We start from the raw sequence: 12,236 nt of genomic DNA on the forward strand, positions 1-12,236 counted from the left end.
ACCAATTTATACTGTCTAATAAAATACTCTACTGGTACTTCAATAAATAAACAATATGCACCATGCCATGAAACAAACCTGTATGTCAAAGGTGTATGATGTGTGGGCCCGCAGCTTGCTGATTTCCACTTTAGTTACTTTTAACCCCCTCCGGCCTGGAACATATGCCACGCTGTCATCACATGGCTGACACAACTGTCGCTCACTGTTGTGACAACGGTGGCACAACACATTATAGGACAAGTCTTCACGATGCCCGATGTCACGTGGTGGATGCCACTCCAGTTGCACTGATGTCTGGTTAACAACTGAGACCAAGTTTCGAGGACCTGAAGGAACACCTGGAGAAGGAGATGGGATTATGAGAGCATGATAAAACAAACAATCTAAACCCAGAGTGTACTTCTCCTTCATTATTCACAACTCCTCTATTATTCACAACAGAAATCACAGAACATCATCAAATTGAAAACCACACACACACACACAATTATGTAGATCTATGATTTCCACCATCCTCAAATGAGGTTGAGCTCACTCCTCAACATTTCATTTACATCTTTACCAGTTATTTATGAAAAACAAAAGATTTACTTGCTTCTCCTGTGACATAGTGTTAGTTTATTTCAGCATGTATTTGATGGCATTCTTGTGTTGCATAAAAACAACATCAGTTTAATTCACTCCTAACATGCACAGTCAAATTTAATTGTATTTAATCATTTTAGGTTTGGAGAATCTATGCCTTTATTTTTTTTCTTTTCCTAGCTTCATTTTGGGTGTACAAAGTACTTTGACTTGGTTCTCAGTGATCAACTGTCATCAAACGCTCTTTAAAATGAAATAGCAGTCTCCCATCTAATCTTATTCGGTTGAAGTAAGAAAGCTGCCTCTTTTTTATGACATGAAGTCGCTCACTATTGGGGTATGCAATGGCTAAAACTCAATTCATGTTTGCCCTTGAAATGAAAGACAAAGGCAATTCATGGGAGGAGTGTGAAGCAGCGTCGCCTGACACCAAAGACCTTTTCACTGTGAAAACCTGATTTTTCTTCAGCATCAATTTGTGCGTGTGCCACCATTGTTGGGGCGAGTTGCTTTCACTGTTGTCAGTAGTGGCCAACTGTTTCATTTCGTCTATAGGAAAAAAAAGACATTTCTCATATTATTTAGATATTACCTCCAAGAAATAACCCAAGAGATGATTAGTGGTGACACACAAGCAGCGTGGGGTTTCAATTATTCACAATTTTTGAGTGAACGACAAAACGCATGAGCCGCAATTGTGTCTGATAATACCTGTATGTTGCCGCATAAGAAAGCTCGAACGCCATGGGTCAAATAAGTTCAAAACTATCAACACAGGCCTGGGAAAAAGGTCATCTCAAGCTGACATGCAAGTTTTTCATTTATATGCTGATCGAAATCAGTCGCATATCAGCACACCAGTGAACACCCTGGGTAAGATCACAGCACAGTGCTGCATCATTTCTTCCCTCAATATCGTATCACAGCCACTCAGTCAGGTAAAGGTCTTTTTTGTTACATTGCCTTTTGTGGTCAAGCATTAGCATTGATTTCAACAATGAAATCAAGTGAGTGAACTGTGCATGAACCATCTTTCAAATTCCCATAAAACTATAAAGTTGTATCTAGGCCAGCAAGGACGTGCACATGTCTAAAGATAGTACACATGCACGTAGGAAGCAAATTCTCCTTGTAGCATTGTCAATGCCCAAAAAAAAAAAAAAAAAAAATCTGCAAAAAAACAAAAACAAAAAACAAATTTGGATGCAGAATCCCAATAAACATTTATTTATATCCAGCAACTCCTCACAACAATTAGAGACTGAAGGAGGGATTGTAAACTACTTATATACATGCATGCGCGCACAATAACACACACACACACACACACACACACACACACACACACACACACACACACACACACACACACACACACACACGCACAAATACAATCTGACTTGCTGCAGAGACAGCCTGAAATGATTCATGTCTCAACCTACTTCCACCACGTCTCAATGGAGCTGAGAGCAGCGAGTGTGTTTCTAACCCTGCTCCTCGTCTTGCATAGCAATGCAGCCCCTTCAACACTCAAAAACAGATCTTCACTTCACTGAAAAGCCAGTGGAATGTGGAAGATGAAAGGATGGCATTCTGCTGCAGAACTGTCACTGGTCTATAACACTGGTCAACAGCAAATTTTAATCAGAGATGGCTTTATGTGTCCCTTAACCTATATTTGACACTGATTTTTAAAAAATGTCTATCTTTTTCCTAGTATTTCAGGTTTTTGAGATGTTTTCCTGATTGACTTTGACCAATAAAAGCTTGCGCAAATGGGATGAAGTTATTACCTTTAAGAAAAAAAAAAATTCAAGCTGTTGCTGAACCAGACGCTGAACTCATACATATTACTAAATATGATATTATTGTTGTAATATTATTATTATGAAATCCTGATGTGCAAGAGAAAAACACAAGGGTAGATTCAGAATCGGCACAAAAAAACTTTGAAGATACGTTTATTTGCATCTCTCATAAAAATAAAATGCGGACGTTGTATCGGTCTGTCGTGGTGAAGAAGGAGCTGAGCCGAAGGGCGAAGCTCTCAATTTACCGGTCGATCTACGTTCCAACCCTCATCTATGGTCACGAGCTATGGGTCGTGACCGAAAGAACGAGATCCCGGATACAAGCGGCCGAAATGAGTTTTCTCCGCAGGGTGTCCGGGCTCTCCCTTAGAGATAAGGTGAGAAGCTCGGTCATCCGGGAGGGGCTCAGAGTCGAGCCGCTTCTCCTCCACATCGAGAGGAGCCAGATGAGGTGGCTTGGGCATCTGATTCGGATGCCTCCTGAACGCCTCCCTGGTGAGGTGTTCCGGGCATGTCCCACTGGGAGGAGACCCCGAGGAAGACCCAGGACACGCTGGAGTGACTATGTCACCCAGCTGGCCTGGGAACGCCTCGGGATCCCCCGGGGAGAGCTGGAAGAAGTAGCTAGGGAGAGGGAAGTCTGGGCTTCCCTGCTAAAGCTGTTGCCCCCGCGACCCGGCCCCGGATAAGCGGTAGAAGATGGATGGATGGATGGATGGATAAAAATAAAAATAAAATTAAAAAGAAGTTAAAAAAAATCTTTAAAATGTGTTGACTGGTGTCATTTTACAGTTGAAATGTTGCCCTGAACGTTCCATAACATAGATAGCTAGATCTCAAAATCAAAAATATAGGTTTCTAGTGCTGGCCGATATGGAAAAAAATCTACAAAATATACCAATGCTGGCCGTTTTATATCACAATAATAATATAGCATGATATACATGTACTTTCAGTTATTCTATTAAAAATGGATACAACACAGTGTGACTGCTTACCTTTTCTCACTTTATTTTGATGACGTTAAACACACCTGCATCAAATGATTACTATATAAAGTCAACAAATATAAATAGAAGTAAAGTTACCTACATATTTTTGAACAAATCTAGAAAATAATGTCGCTGACAGAAATTGAAAAAAATATATAAAAAGATAAGCTTTACTGTCGTGCAATTTTGAAAACGTATTTTTCAGATCTCAAAAGTAAAAATCAAAACTCAGTACTGCATTATGAAAACAAATCACATTTGTACTGTTCTATGCATTCAATAAACTCACTATATATTAATCAATTTTCTGAATCGCTTGTCCTTAATATTAATATACAGTCATACCTCGGTTTTCGACCATAATCCGTTCCAGAAGGCTGTTCGAAAAACAATTTGTTCAAAAACCAAAACCATGTTTCCCATTATAATCCATGTAATAAATTTTAATTCGTTCCAAGTCTAGAAAACAGCTTTTTTAAAGCATTTTTTTACTCTATTACACCCTAAACTGCATACAGATGTAATGAGAGAGCAGGTAATATGTAAAATACTGTACAAACATTTTGTATGTTTAATTTTTACCAATTTTAACATTAACATTGTAACATAAAAAATCAACTAACATCTCTCTCTCTCTCTCTCTCTCTCTCTCTCTCTCTCTCTCTCTCTCTCTCTCTCTCTCTCTCTCTCTCTCTCTCTCTCTTCTTCTTCTTGCTCTGTCTCATCGTGACAATTGTAGATTACATTATTTTACACCTTGAAATAATAAACCCAAAAGTAATGGCTGTAACTATGGACTCTCTCTCTGCAACCCTACGCTACGGTATGAACTGGCTGCCTCCCCATGACAAATCACTGAGTGCATCCCACTTCTTTTCCTAACCCTTTAGGCTGAGGGCAACTTTGCCAAAAACGCCTAAAAAGGTGCACGCAAAGTAAATTTGTAGCTGTTCTTGAACCATTTGGAGTATGAGCATAGTTTTGGAAACAGTTTTAGAAAAATGCAAAATGTTATGAATTTGAATTTTTCCCCCAAACAGTCAGCATCTGTGTAAGTGCTCCTGTCACTGAACTATGGATGTTTGAAAACAGAAAAAAAGGTGAATCTTATGTTCGTCTAATATCTTTTCAAATCTCCAGAAATTCAGCTTTTAAAAGATGAACAACATGTTCACACACGTACTCAGCTGACGACGAGGATCAGCGATTTGTTTTGACAGATGACGGAGGGCCCCTCCGTGGGCCGTCCTAACTTAAAAGAGCTAAACCTTTCGAACCATCCTCTGCTTGCTTGAAAATCAAACACTTCAGGAGCAATGCTAGGATTCTTTTTTATCTCCATACAAACTGTATCTTGGCTAAGACTGTCCCCTGCAAGCTGTTTCTCATTCATGAAAATAAGCAAAAGTTTCCTCACTTCCTCTAATATTTGTGGCCTTTGTTTGCTAAACAAACGAGACCCTTTAGCCGCATCCGTGACTTTAAGATGGTCTTTCTTTTTTAGGATGCTGCTGATCGTCGATTTCGGCAGGCCAAACTCCTTAGCCAACACAGACACACGAACACCTGATTAATATTTCGCTATCAAATCTTTCTTAAATAGTTTTGCGCACTATTCCCCTCTTTTTTTCACCAGCTTTACTTCTTCCACTTGCTTTCTTTGGTGCCATGATTAGGGGCTGATACACAATGCAGAAATAACAGTCCGATTTGCATAAATGTCAACAATCACAATGCTTTTTAAAAAAAAATCTTTATTGAACATGTCCGCTCACATTGGACGCTCTTTTTTTCAAAATCTTAATTGAACACGTCTGCTCACATTCAACGTTCTTTTTTTAAAATATCTTTATTGAACACGTCTGTCCATAATGGAACGCTACACGAGGAAGCGTCACTTCCTCGTGTAAGGAAGGCGAGAGGAGTCGAGTGGCGCATTCAAGTGCGCTCAGTTTGGTCGCGAACCAATTTTCGGTCGTAATCCGAGGCATAAAAAAAACTCGAAATTTTTGGTCGAAAACCGATTTGGTCGATAACAGAGACGGTCAAAAACCGAGGTTTGACTGTACAGTGATCCCTCGCTATTTCGTGGTTAGTTTTTATCGCGGCTTCGGAGCATCGCAGATTTTTTCAAACATTCATAAAAAAAAAAAATATATATATATATATATATATATATATATATATATATATATATTTTTTTTTTTTTGAAGTCCGCAAGTGTTGTTTACTATGCGTGCTAGTGTGTGCGGACTCTGTTCTAGCGCGGAAGGTCCACGTGGGGCACGTGTGTGCGTGCACGCATGGGCGTGCAGGTGAGTGTATGTGTGTTGCTGAGAGAAAGAGAGAGACAGAGAGAGAGAAAAAGAGAGAAAGAGACTCATAAGAACAAAATCAGGTCCCTCCATCCTTAATTATCTAAACAACCGTAATTGACTAACCATTAACACGTCTGCTGCACACCCAGCGGGATCGCTGGCCTGTGTGTGTGTGTGTGTGTGTGTGTGTGTGTGTGTGTGTGTGTGTGTTAGTGCGCTCTGCTCAAGCGCAAAGGCCCACGTGGGGCAATTTCTTTTTTATATACAGACGCTCCCCGACTTACGAACATCCGAGTTACGAACAACGGTACATACGAACATTTTTACGGGTATGTCGAAAAAGAAAAGAAACAGTTCGATTTTGTATTGCGCGCCTTTTTCCGAGTACAGGCACTGTAGTGCTTCTTTCCGCCGCTAATACCGACGTGAGGCGCTCGCTGTGAGAGCTCGCCCAGCATCCACCCCGAATCCGGCTTCCTCTGCCCAGTTGTTAAATATCTCGTGTATCCATTATTCAATATGGTTGGTGAAAAGCGAAAGGCTTCTAGTGAGAGTGGAAGTGTAAAGAAGAGGCAAGCCAAATGCCAAAAGAAAGCACTTCATTTCAAATGAGTGAGAAAATGGTGAGCGTTGCAACGTGCATACAACATGAATCGTTCGACCGTCGGTACACACAAGCCTTAAGCATACTTATATAAACCTTAAACATACTTATATAAGCCTTAAACATACATTCCATACAAAATATAGCACTGAAGCAACTTACGAATAAATTCACCTGACGCACGATCGTTCGGAATGTATCGCGTTCGTAAGCTGGGGAGCGTCTGTATGTTAATTGGTCGCTACTTCACGGATTTTCGTTTATCGCGGGTGGTTTTGGTACCCATTAACCGCGATAAACGAGGGATTACTGTACATTTAATTTTCTAGGCCACTCCTCCAGGAGTGGACTTATTGTCTGCCAGCTAATGGCAATGCAGCAACAAACAGATTGAAAGTGAAAGCTTTTGCCCATCAATTCAAGCTTATTTGACATATTAACGTTATTCATTGTCTTCACTATATATATTGTCATGTCGCCCAGCGCGAGAGGTTTCCCTGCTGAAAACTGCATGTACAACTCAATGTTGTGCTTGTCCTTGAGTGCATTGCTCGGACCAACCAATCACAAACGTGAGATGTGCACAGGCAAAGCTGGAATGCAGAACACACCTGATGACTTATGTGGGAAAAAATAAGCTATACAGTGATCCCTGGGTGTATTGCGCTTCATTGTACTGCTTCACCTGCAGTACATGACGATTGTATTCAGGAAAAAAAATGTCGAATGACTCAGGTTTTATATATGCCTGTACGTATAATTGGTTCCCGGCGCAACATCGACCAATGACAGCAAGAGTGGATTTTTCCTGTGAGCTGATTGGCTGCGCATCTTCACAGCCCGTCCCAGCACCTTCCCTTGTGTCACGTCGTGCTGTTGACTCTATGATAGTACGACTGCCTCTCTCTGTCATACTGTCTCTTCTGTTGTTTGCAACATGCGCGGTGGGGAAAGAGAGAGAGAGTGAGAGAGAGAGAGAGAGAGACAGAGAGAGAGAGAGCGAAAGCAAGCATGCAAGAGAGAGGCGGGGGGGGGGGGGGGGGGATTGGGTTTGTCCAAAAAAGCAGCAAGTCTCTCTTCACCTCCTCCTTCCTCATCAATACAGTTTAATTGTCTTATCATAAACACATCGGCTGTGCGGGGATAGCTGGCCAGGAGGTAGCTGGAGGCTATCGGTGGCTGCACCGTCAGAGCGTAAAGTGATAGTGACACAAGTCTCTGTCTCTCTTAGAGGGCAATGCTGATGAATGTTAATTACTGTGTACGGTTTTATAATGAAAATTTCAGTAAATGCGTGTACTGCTGTAGTCTATCTCAAATATGTAAAGTATAATCACTGTTTACATATTTTAAACACACTATTCCCCACATACACTTACACAAAAATTCCTAGGGGAGGAGCAAACCCTTCTTTGCTGTTCTTCACTTAGAACGGGCGGATCACGGTCCCGGTCCCCATTAACTATACTCCATTATTTGGTGCTGTTTGGGGTTTAAAAAGAAAAAAGAGGCTCCAAACCATGCATTTCATATGCTCCCCAAAAGACTGATGTCTGGTGATGGGTCTGTTGAAATGGCAAATTTGGTAAGACATTTAACTAGCAATGTTGTCCATTACATTCCTCTAGGGCAGTGGTTCTTAACCTGGGTTCGATCGAACCCTAGGGGTTCGGTGAATCGGTCTCAGGGGTTCGACGGAGCCCCTCCCATGGAGGTTAAGACACACCTGACTCAACATGTCAATTAGTTATGACACGCCCGCTTAGCCATCATTGGCTGCAGATGATCACATTACATTGCTTGTCCAATCAGTACTGTGGGAAATTTAGTTCGCTCAGTGGTCAACGTGTGACTGTCGTGATAGTATGTGGTAAAAAACAAAACAAAACAAAAAAAAACCTTTTACATATGTCTCGAAATTTCATTTACTTTTTTTCTGTTCTTAATAAATGCGTTTTATAAACCTTGAATTTGTAAAAAGTCATATTTTTGTTTTTCCACGAATGAAGGGTTCAGCGAATGTGCATATGAACTGGTTGTGTTCGGTACCTCTAACAAGGTTAAGAACCACTGCTTTGAGGGTTTGTTTATTTTGTACAATTCTTTTTTTTTTTTTTTTTTTTTGGTATAGACTTTTGACAGAGAGGGACTCACTGGTGCACAAGTCCTGTGGTTTGTCCATGTCACCACGATAGTAACCATTCCGACATCCACAAAGGGAGGCAGCCTCGATGGTGGACCGACTGTTAAGTGGACATTGTTGACATAATCCGGGCCCCTGGGATGATTTAAAGGTGCCCTGTGGACAAGCTGTGAAGAAATTGGAAAATGAGGATGCTGCATTTGCATATTCGAACATTTTTACTGATATTGAGAGTTCATACACAAAGTTTAAAAACACTGTAAGTTGTGTTGACAGTGAGACGGAAGGGGGATTTTGGCATGCCTGTACATTATTTAGAAAAGACACACAAATATTTGTTGTAAGGTTTTTCTTTTAATATTCTTTGTAGCTACTCGACAACAGTTTTACAGCCGTGATCCTCTTATGTGGGTCAGAGTGCTTTATAACTGTTAAATCAAAAGATTTACCCTTTAAGCCTTTATGCATCTATGAATAGTTTAAGATGGTGCGCCCCCATTTTTAAGTTTTTCATCATTCAGCTCAAGCGAACGTGTTCTGAGCAAGCAGCACTTTTTTTGTTTTTCAGACTGCAGACATTCTTTTTCATTATTTGCCATCCTCTCAGAAAATAGGACCGGTGTGATGGCGGATAACATCAGTGTAGAATGCTAGGTTTTAAAGGATTCATGAAGGCCAAATCAAATACTCCAATTGGAGGTGTGTCAGGACAGGATAACAAACAAATAAAACATACTAACGAACAGCATTGAAAACTGAACTTCTCACAACTTTCACCCTTTTGGCAGCGAGGGTGATTTTACTAAATCTCAAAGCCCATGACTTTACCTAATAATGATAACATAAATCAGTCAGCCACATATTTCATTGTCTCTTTTGGAAAACTAACCACCCACATTCCCATTTTAGTTTGAGATCTTTTTCAAGATACATTCATGCCAGCATGGCGAAATGTGTGTATGTACATTTTGCTTGCTTTCAGGCAGGCTTGCTCTGCCAACATTTTATTGTACCTGTACAATGGCAATAAAGATGGCATCTGGTGGAGTCTTTGTAGCTCCAAAACGGCCTGTTTGTTCAAGAGAGCAAGCCATTTGATTGGTCACTAATTTGTAAAATAATAAAATAAAATAACACCCACACTTGTGTACTGAGCAATAGCACAGATTTGTGAAAAAAATATATATAATTGATCAAAAGGAGGTTTTTGCCCCACACCAGCGATATCTATTTTATATCAAAGCATGTGTGTCTTCCTTGGCCGTTGTGTAGTGTGTGATTATCCAGGTTATTCATAAATGGAAATCAAAATTGAAAAAAAAAACCTAATTAACTCACTGTGTGCAGTGAGACCACTTATAGGAGACTCATATCACACAATTGTTGACAGTTAATTGGAACACAGCATGCAACATAACCTTGGGACTCAAAAGAATTTTTCCAATTAGTTCCACCTGTGTTTTTCTACAATTGCTCACATGTGGCAAATAGTGTAGCAAGAGCCCATCTTAAAGCCATGGCAGACAGTCGTGTAGATGACAGTATAGCGCTGTTTGTCACTTTTGAAATGAAATGATCGAGCAATTCGACCCATGAGAAAACCACTTTGTGAAGGAAACCATCACCCTGGCACCAAAACGTCTGACTGCTTGACTGACTTAATCTTTTACTGACACTTTAGTGCAGTTCCTCCGTTCATGCTCTGTCTGCAGCAATCTGTTTAAGCTTCTCTGCCTACTTCACAGTCCCCCCTTCCGAGAAGCCAACTTCCCTCTGAAGAAGAGCAGCATTGTCATCTGTAGTGGACGTGCTGTGCCTGGAGCAGATCAATTTACGATCACATCGGTGTGAAACATCAGTCTCATTACATAAGTGGGCATCACATTAAATGTCAAAGCTGTATTACCCGTGTTGTTGATGTGTTCAGCCACCAGACTTGTCTGCATCCTGTAATCATTTCAGTCTACACTTGAAGCCCATTGTGCCTGTATTCAAGCATGTGCATGAATGACATTTCAATTCGCAATCCCATTGAATTTACATTGAATGTAATCTACGCAGACACAGTACAATTATTCTGATATTGACTGTTTAAAAAAAATCACTGCGTTTGTCTCACTTAACCTTCAAGATACAGAGTACAAGGACAGGTTTTATGTCAAAGAGAAAACAATTGTCCACGAGATTCAATTCAATGCAATCTTTATTGCAGACACAGCAGATCCATATCGGTAAAATACAAAATGGACAAGGTAAAGATAAAATGAAAATGGAAATGTCCAACACTCAGACTCAAGCGGTGACTGAGCTCCACCGCAATTGCGGTTCTGGAGCGTCTCCGTACGATCGACAACAACATGGAGAAGTTGGAATTCTCGCTTCGAAAAGGAATTGAGGATTTGGCTGATCGGCGCCAGTGAAGGGATAGCCACGGACTCAAGGCCACCTGAAATTGTTGGCGGCCGTCCCTCCAAAACAAACAATGCTATTTGGACCCCTTGCCCCTGGATGGAAGGTATGCACGGAATCTAGTGCCCCCACCATCACCCCCTCCTTCTCGGCCATGGACTGATAAGCCAGGACTGTCTTCATCAGCAGACCTCGACAAAGAAGCTGCGGCCTGTTCACGCATACACAACCAGACAATCAAACGCGCATACACATCCTTATCATCACCGTCTTCATCGTTCCTATTCTTTTCCCCCGCGACGTGGAATGATCTGCGGAGCGCTCGGTGGACCGTGCAGCTGGTCGGACGGGCCGCGTCGCGGTCGCCCCTCACCCCTTCCCCTCCCCCTTCCCATTCATCCGCCCCTTCATTACATGTTATGTCTTGTGACTTGTTGTAACTGTCATATGCTTATTTATGTGCTAGGGTCTTTTTTTATCCTGGACTTAAATTATCCTCAGAAGAGGATAGTTCGAGCGTGTTTTTTTCCCCCTCTCCCTACCTAGTGGTTTCCTTTCTGAACTCTGACTGTAAATTTCCCCATTGCGGGACAAATAAAGGATATCTTAAATCTTAAAATAGTTCATTGAGTTCATATACAGGCAATCTCATCAGTATTTTCTAAATGTAGATGAGAACCTATAGCAGCTCTTCTTACGGATGGCTAAAGCCTCTATGATAGTGTTCTCTGAGTTCTCCAGGCGACACTTAAATTTGTACATCAGGTGTCTCAAAAGTGCTTCACAATTAGGGATATGACAGTACACAAACCGTCCACTCACACTGTGCTACTTAGGTACCTGAAGCAGCAACCTCAGTGCATCATTAGGGCCATGATAAGACACCGCAGACTGCTTTTCCTATAACTACACCAAAGATGAGCGGTATACATGGGTGTGCAGAAAACTCTGAACAGATAACATTTTACACCAAAGGAACACATATTGAATACACCAAGCAACATGTTTGCCGGAGCATATTTTCCGTACTATAAGGCGCACCTAAAATCATTCAATTTTCCCAAAAGCCGACAGTGCCCCCTATAATCCGATGGGCATTGTGTATGGTGTTACAAAGGCTCTTTATATTCCCCATTGAGTTGTTTCTCTGTTAGTGTTCCTATACCATCTAGTGGTGATTATTAGCAGGAACCAATTGTAACCTATAAGGCTTCTGCCCGACACTAAATGACATGGGCATTCGCTAACACACACTCAAACAGACAACTGCTCTGTGAGTTCTGCTCAGCCATTAAAATAATACCAAAAGCATAGTTAACTACTGATTAACGAAGGAAGAAGAACACAGCAAGATTTGTAAGGATATTAAGC

The 12,236-nt window shown here is 41.1% G+C and overlaps 1 protein-coding gene across 1 annotated transcript in view; it reads right to left on the bottom strand.

The window, feature by feature from the left end:
* LOC147201971 (ephrin type-B receptor 1-like) overlaps positions 1 to 12,236 on the bottom strand; it is a 130,650-nt gene that overhangs the window by 58,494 nt on the left and 59,920 nt on the right. The window contains exons 6-7 of the mRNA XM_086114763.1: positions 8,468 to 8,623; positions 79 to 341 (exon numbers count right to left, since the gene is read on the bottom strand). Of these exons, the coding sequence (XP_085970889.1) occupies positions 79 to 341; positions 8,468 to 8,623 (419 nt within the window). The remainder of the gene's footprint in view (positions 1 to 78; positions 342 to 8,467; positions 8,624 to 12,236) is intronic.

The sequence above is a fragment of the Hippocampus guttulatus genome, chromosome 7 (assembly GCF_054856545.1).
Source record: "Hippocampus guttulatus isolate MCC_2025c chromosome 7, RoL_Hgut_1.0, whole genome shotgun sequence".
Taxonomy (NCBI): domain Eukaryota; kingdom Metazoa; phylum Chordata; class Actinopteri; order Syngnathiformes; family Syngnathidae; genus Hippocampus; species Hippocampus guttulatus.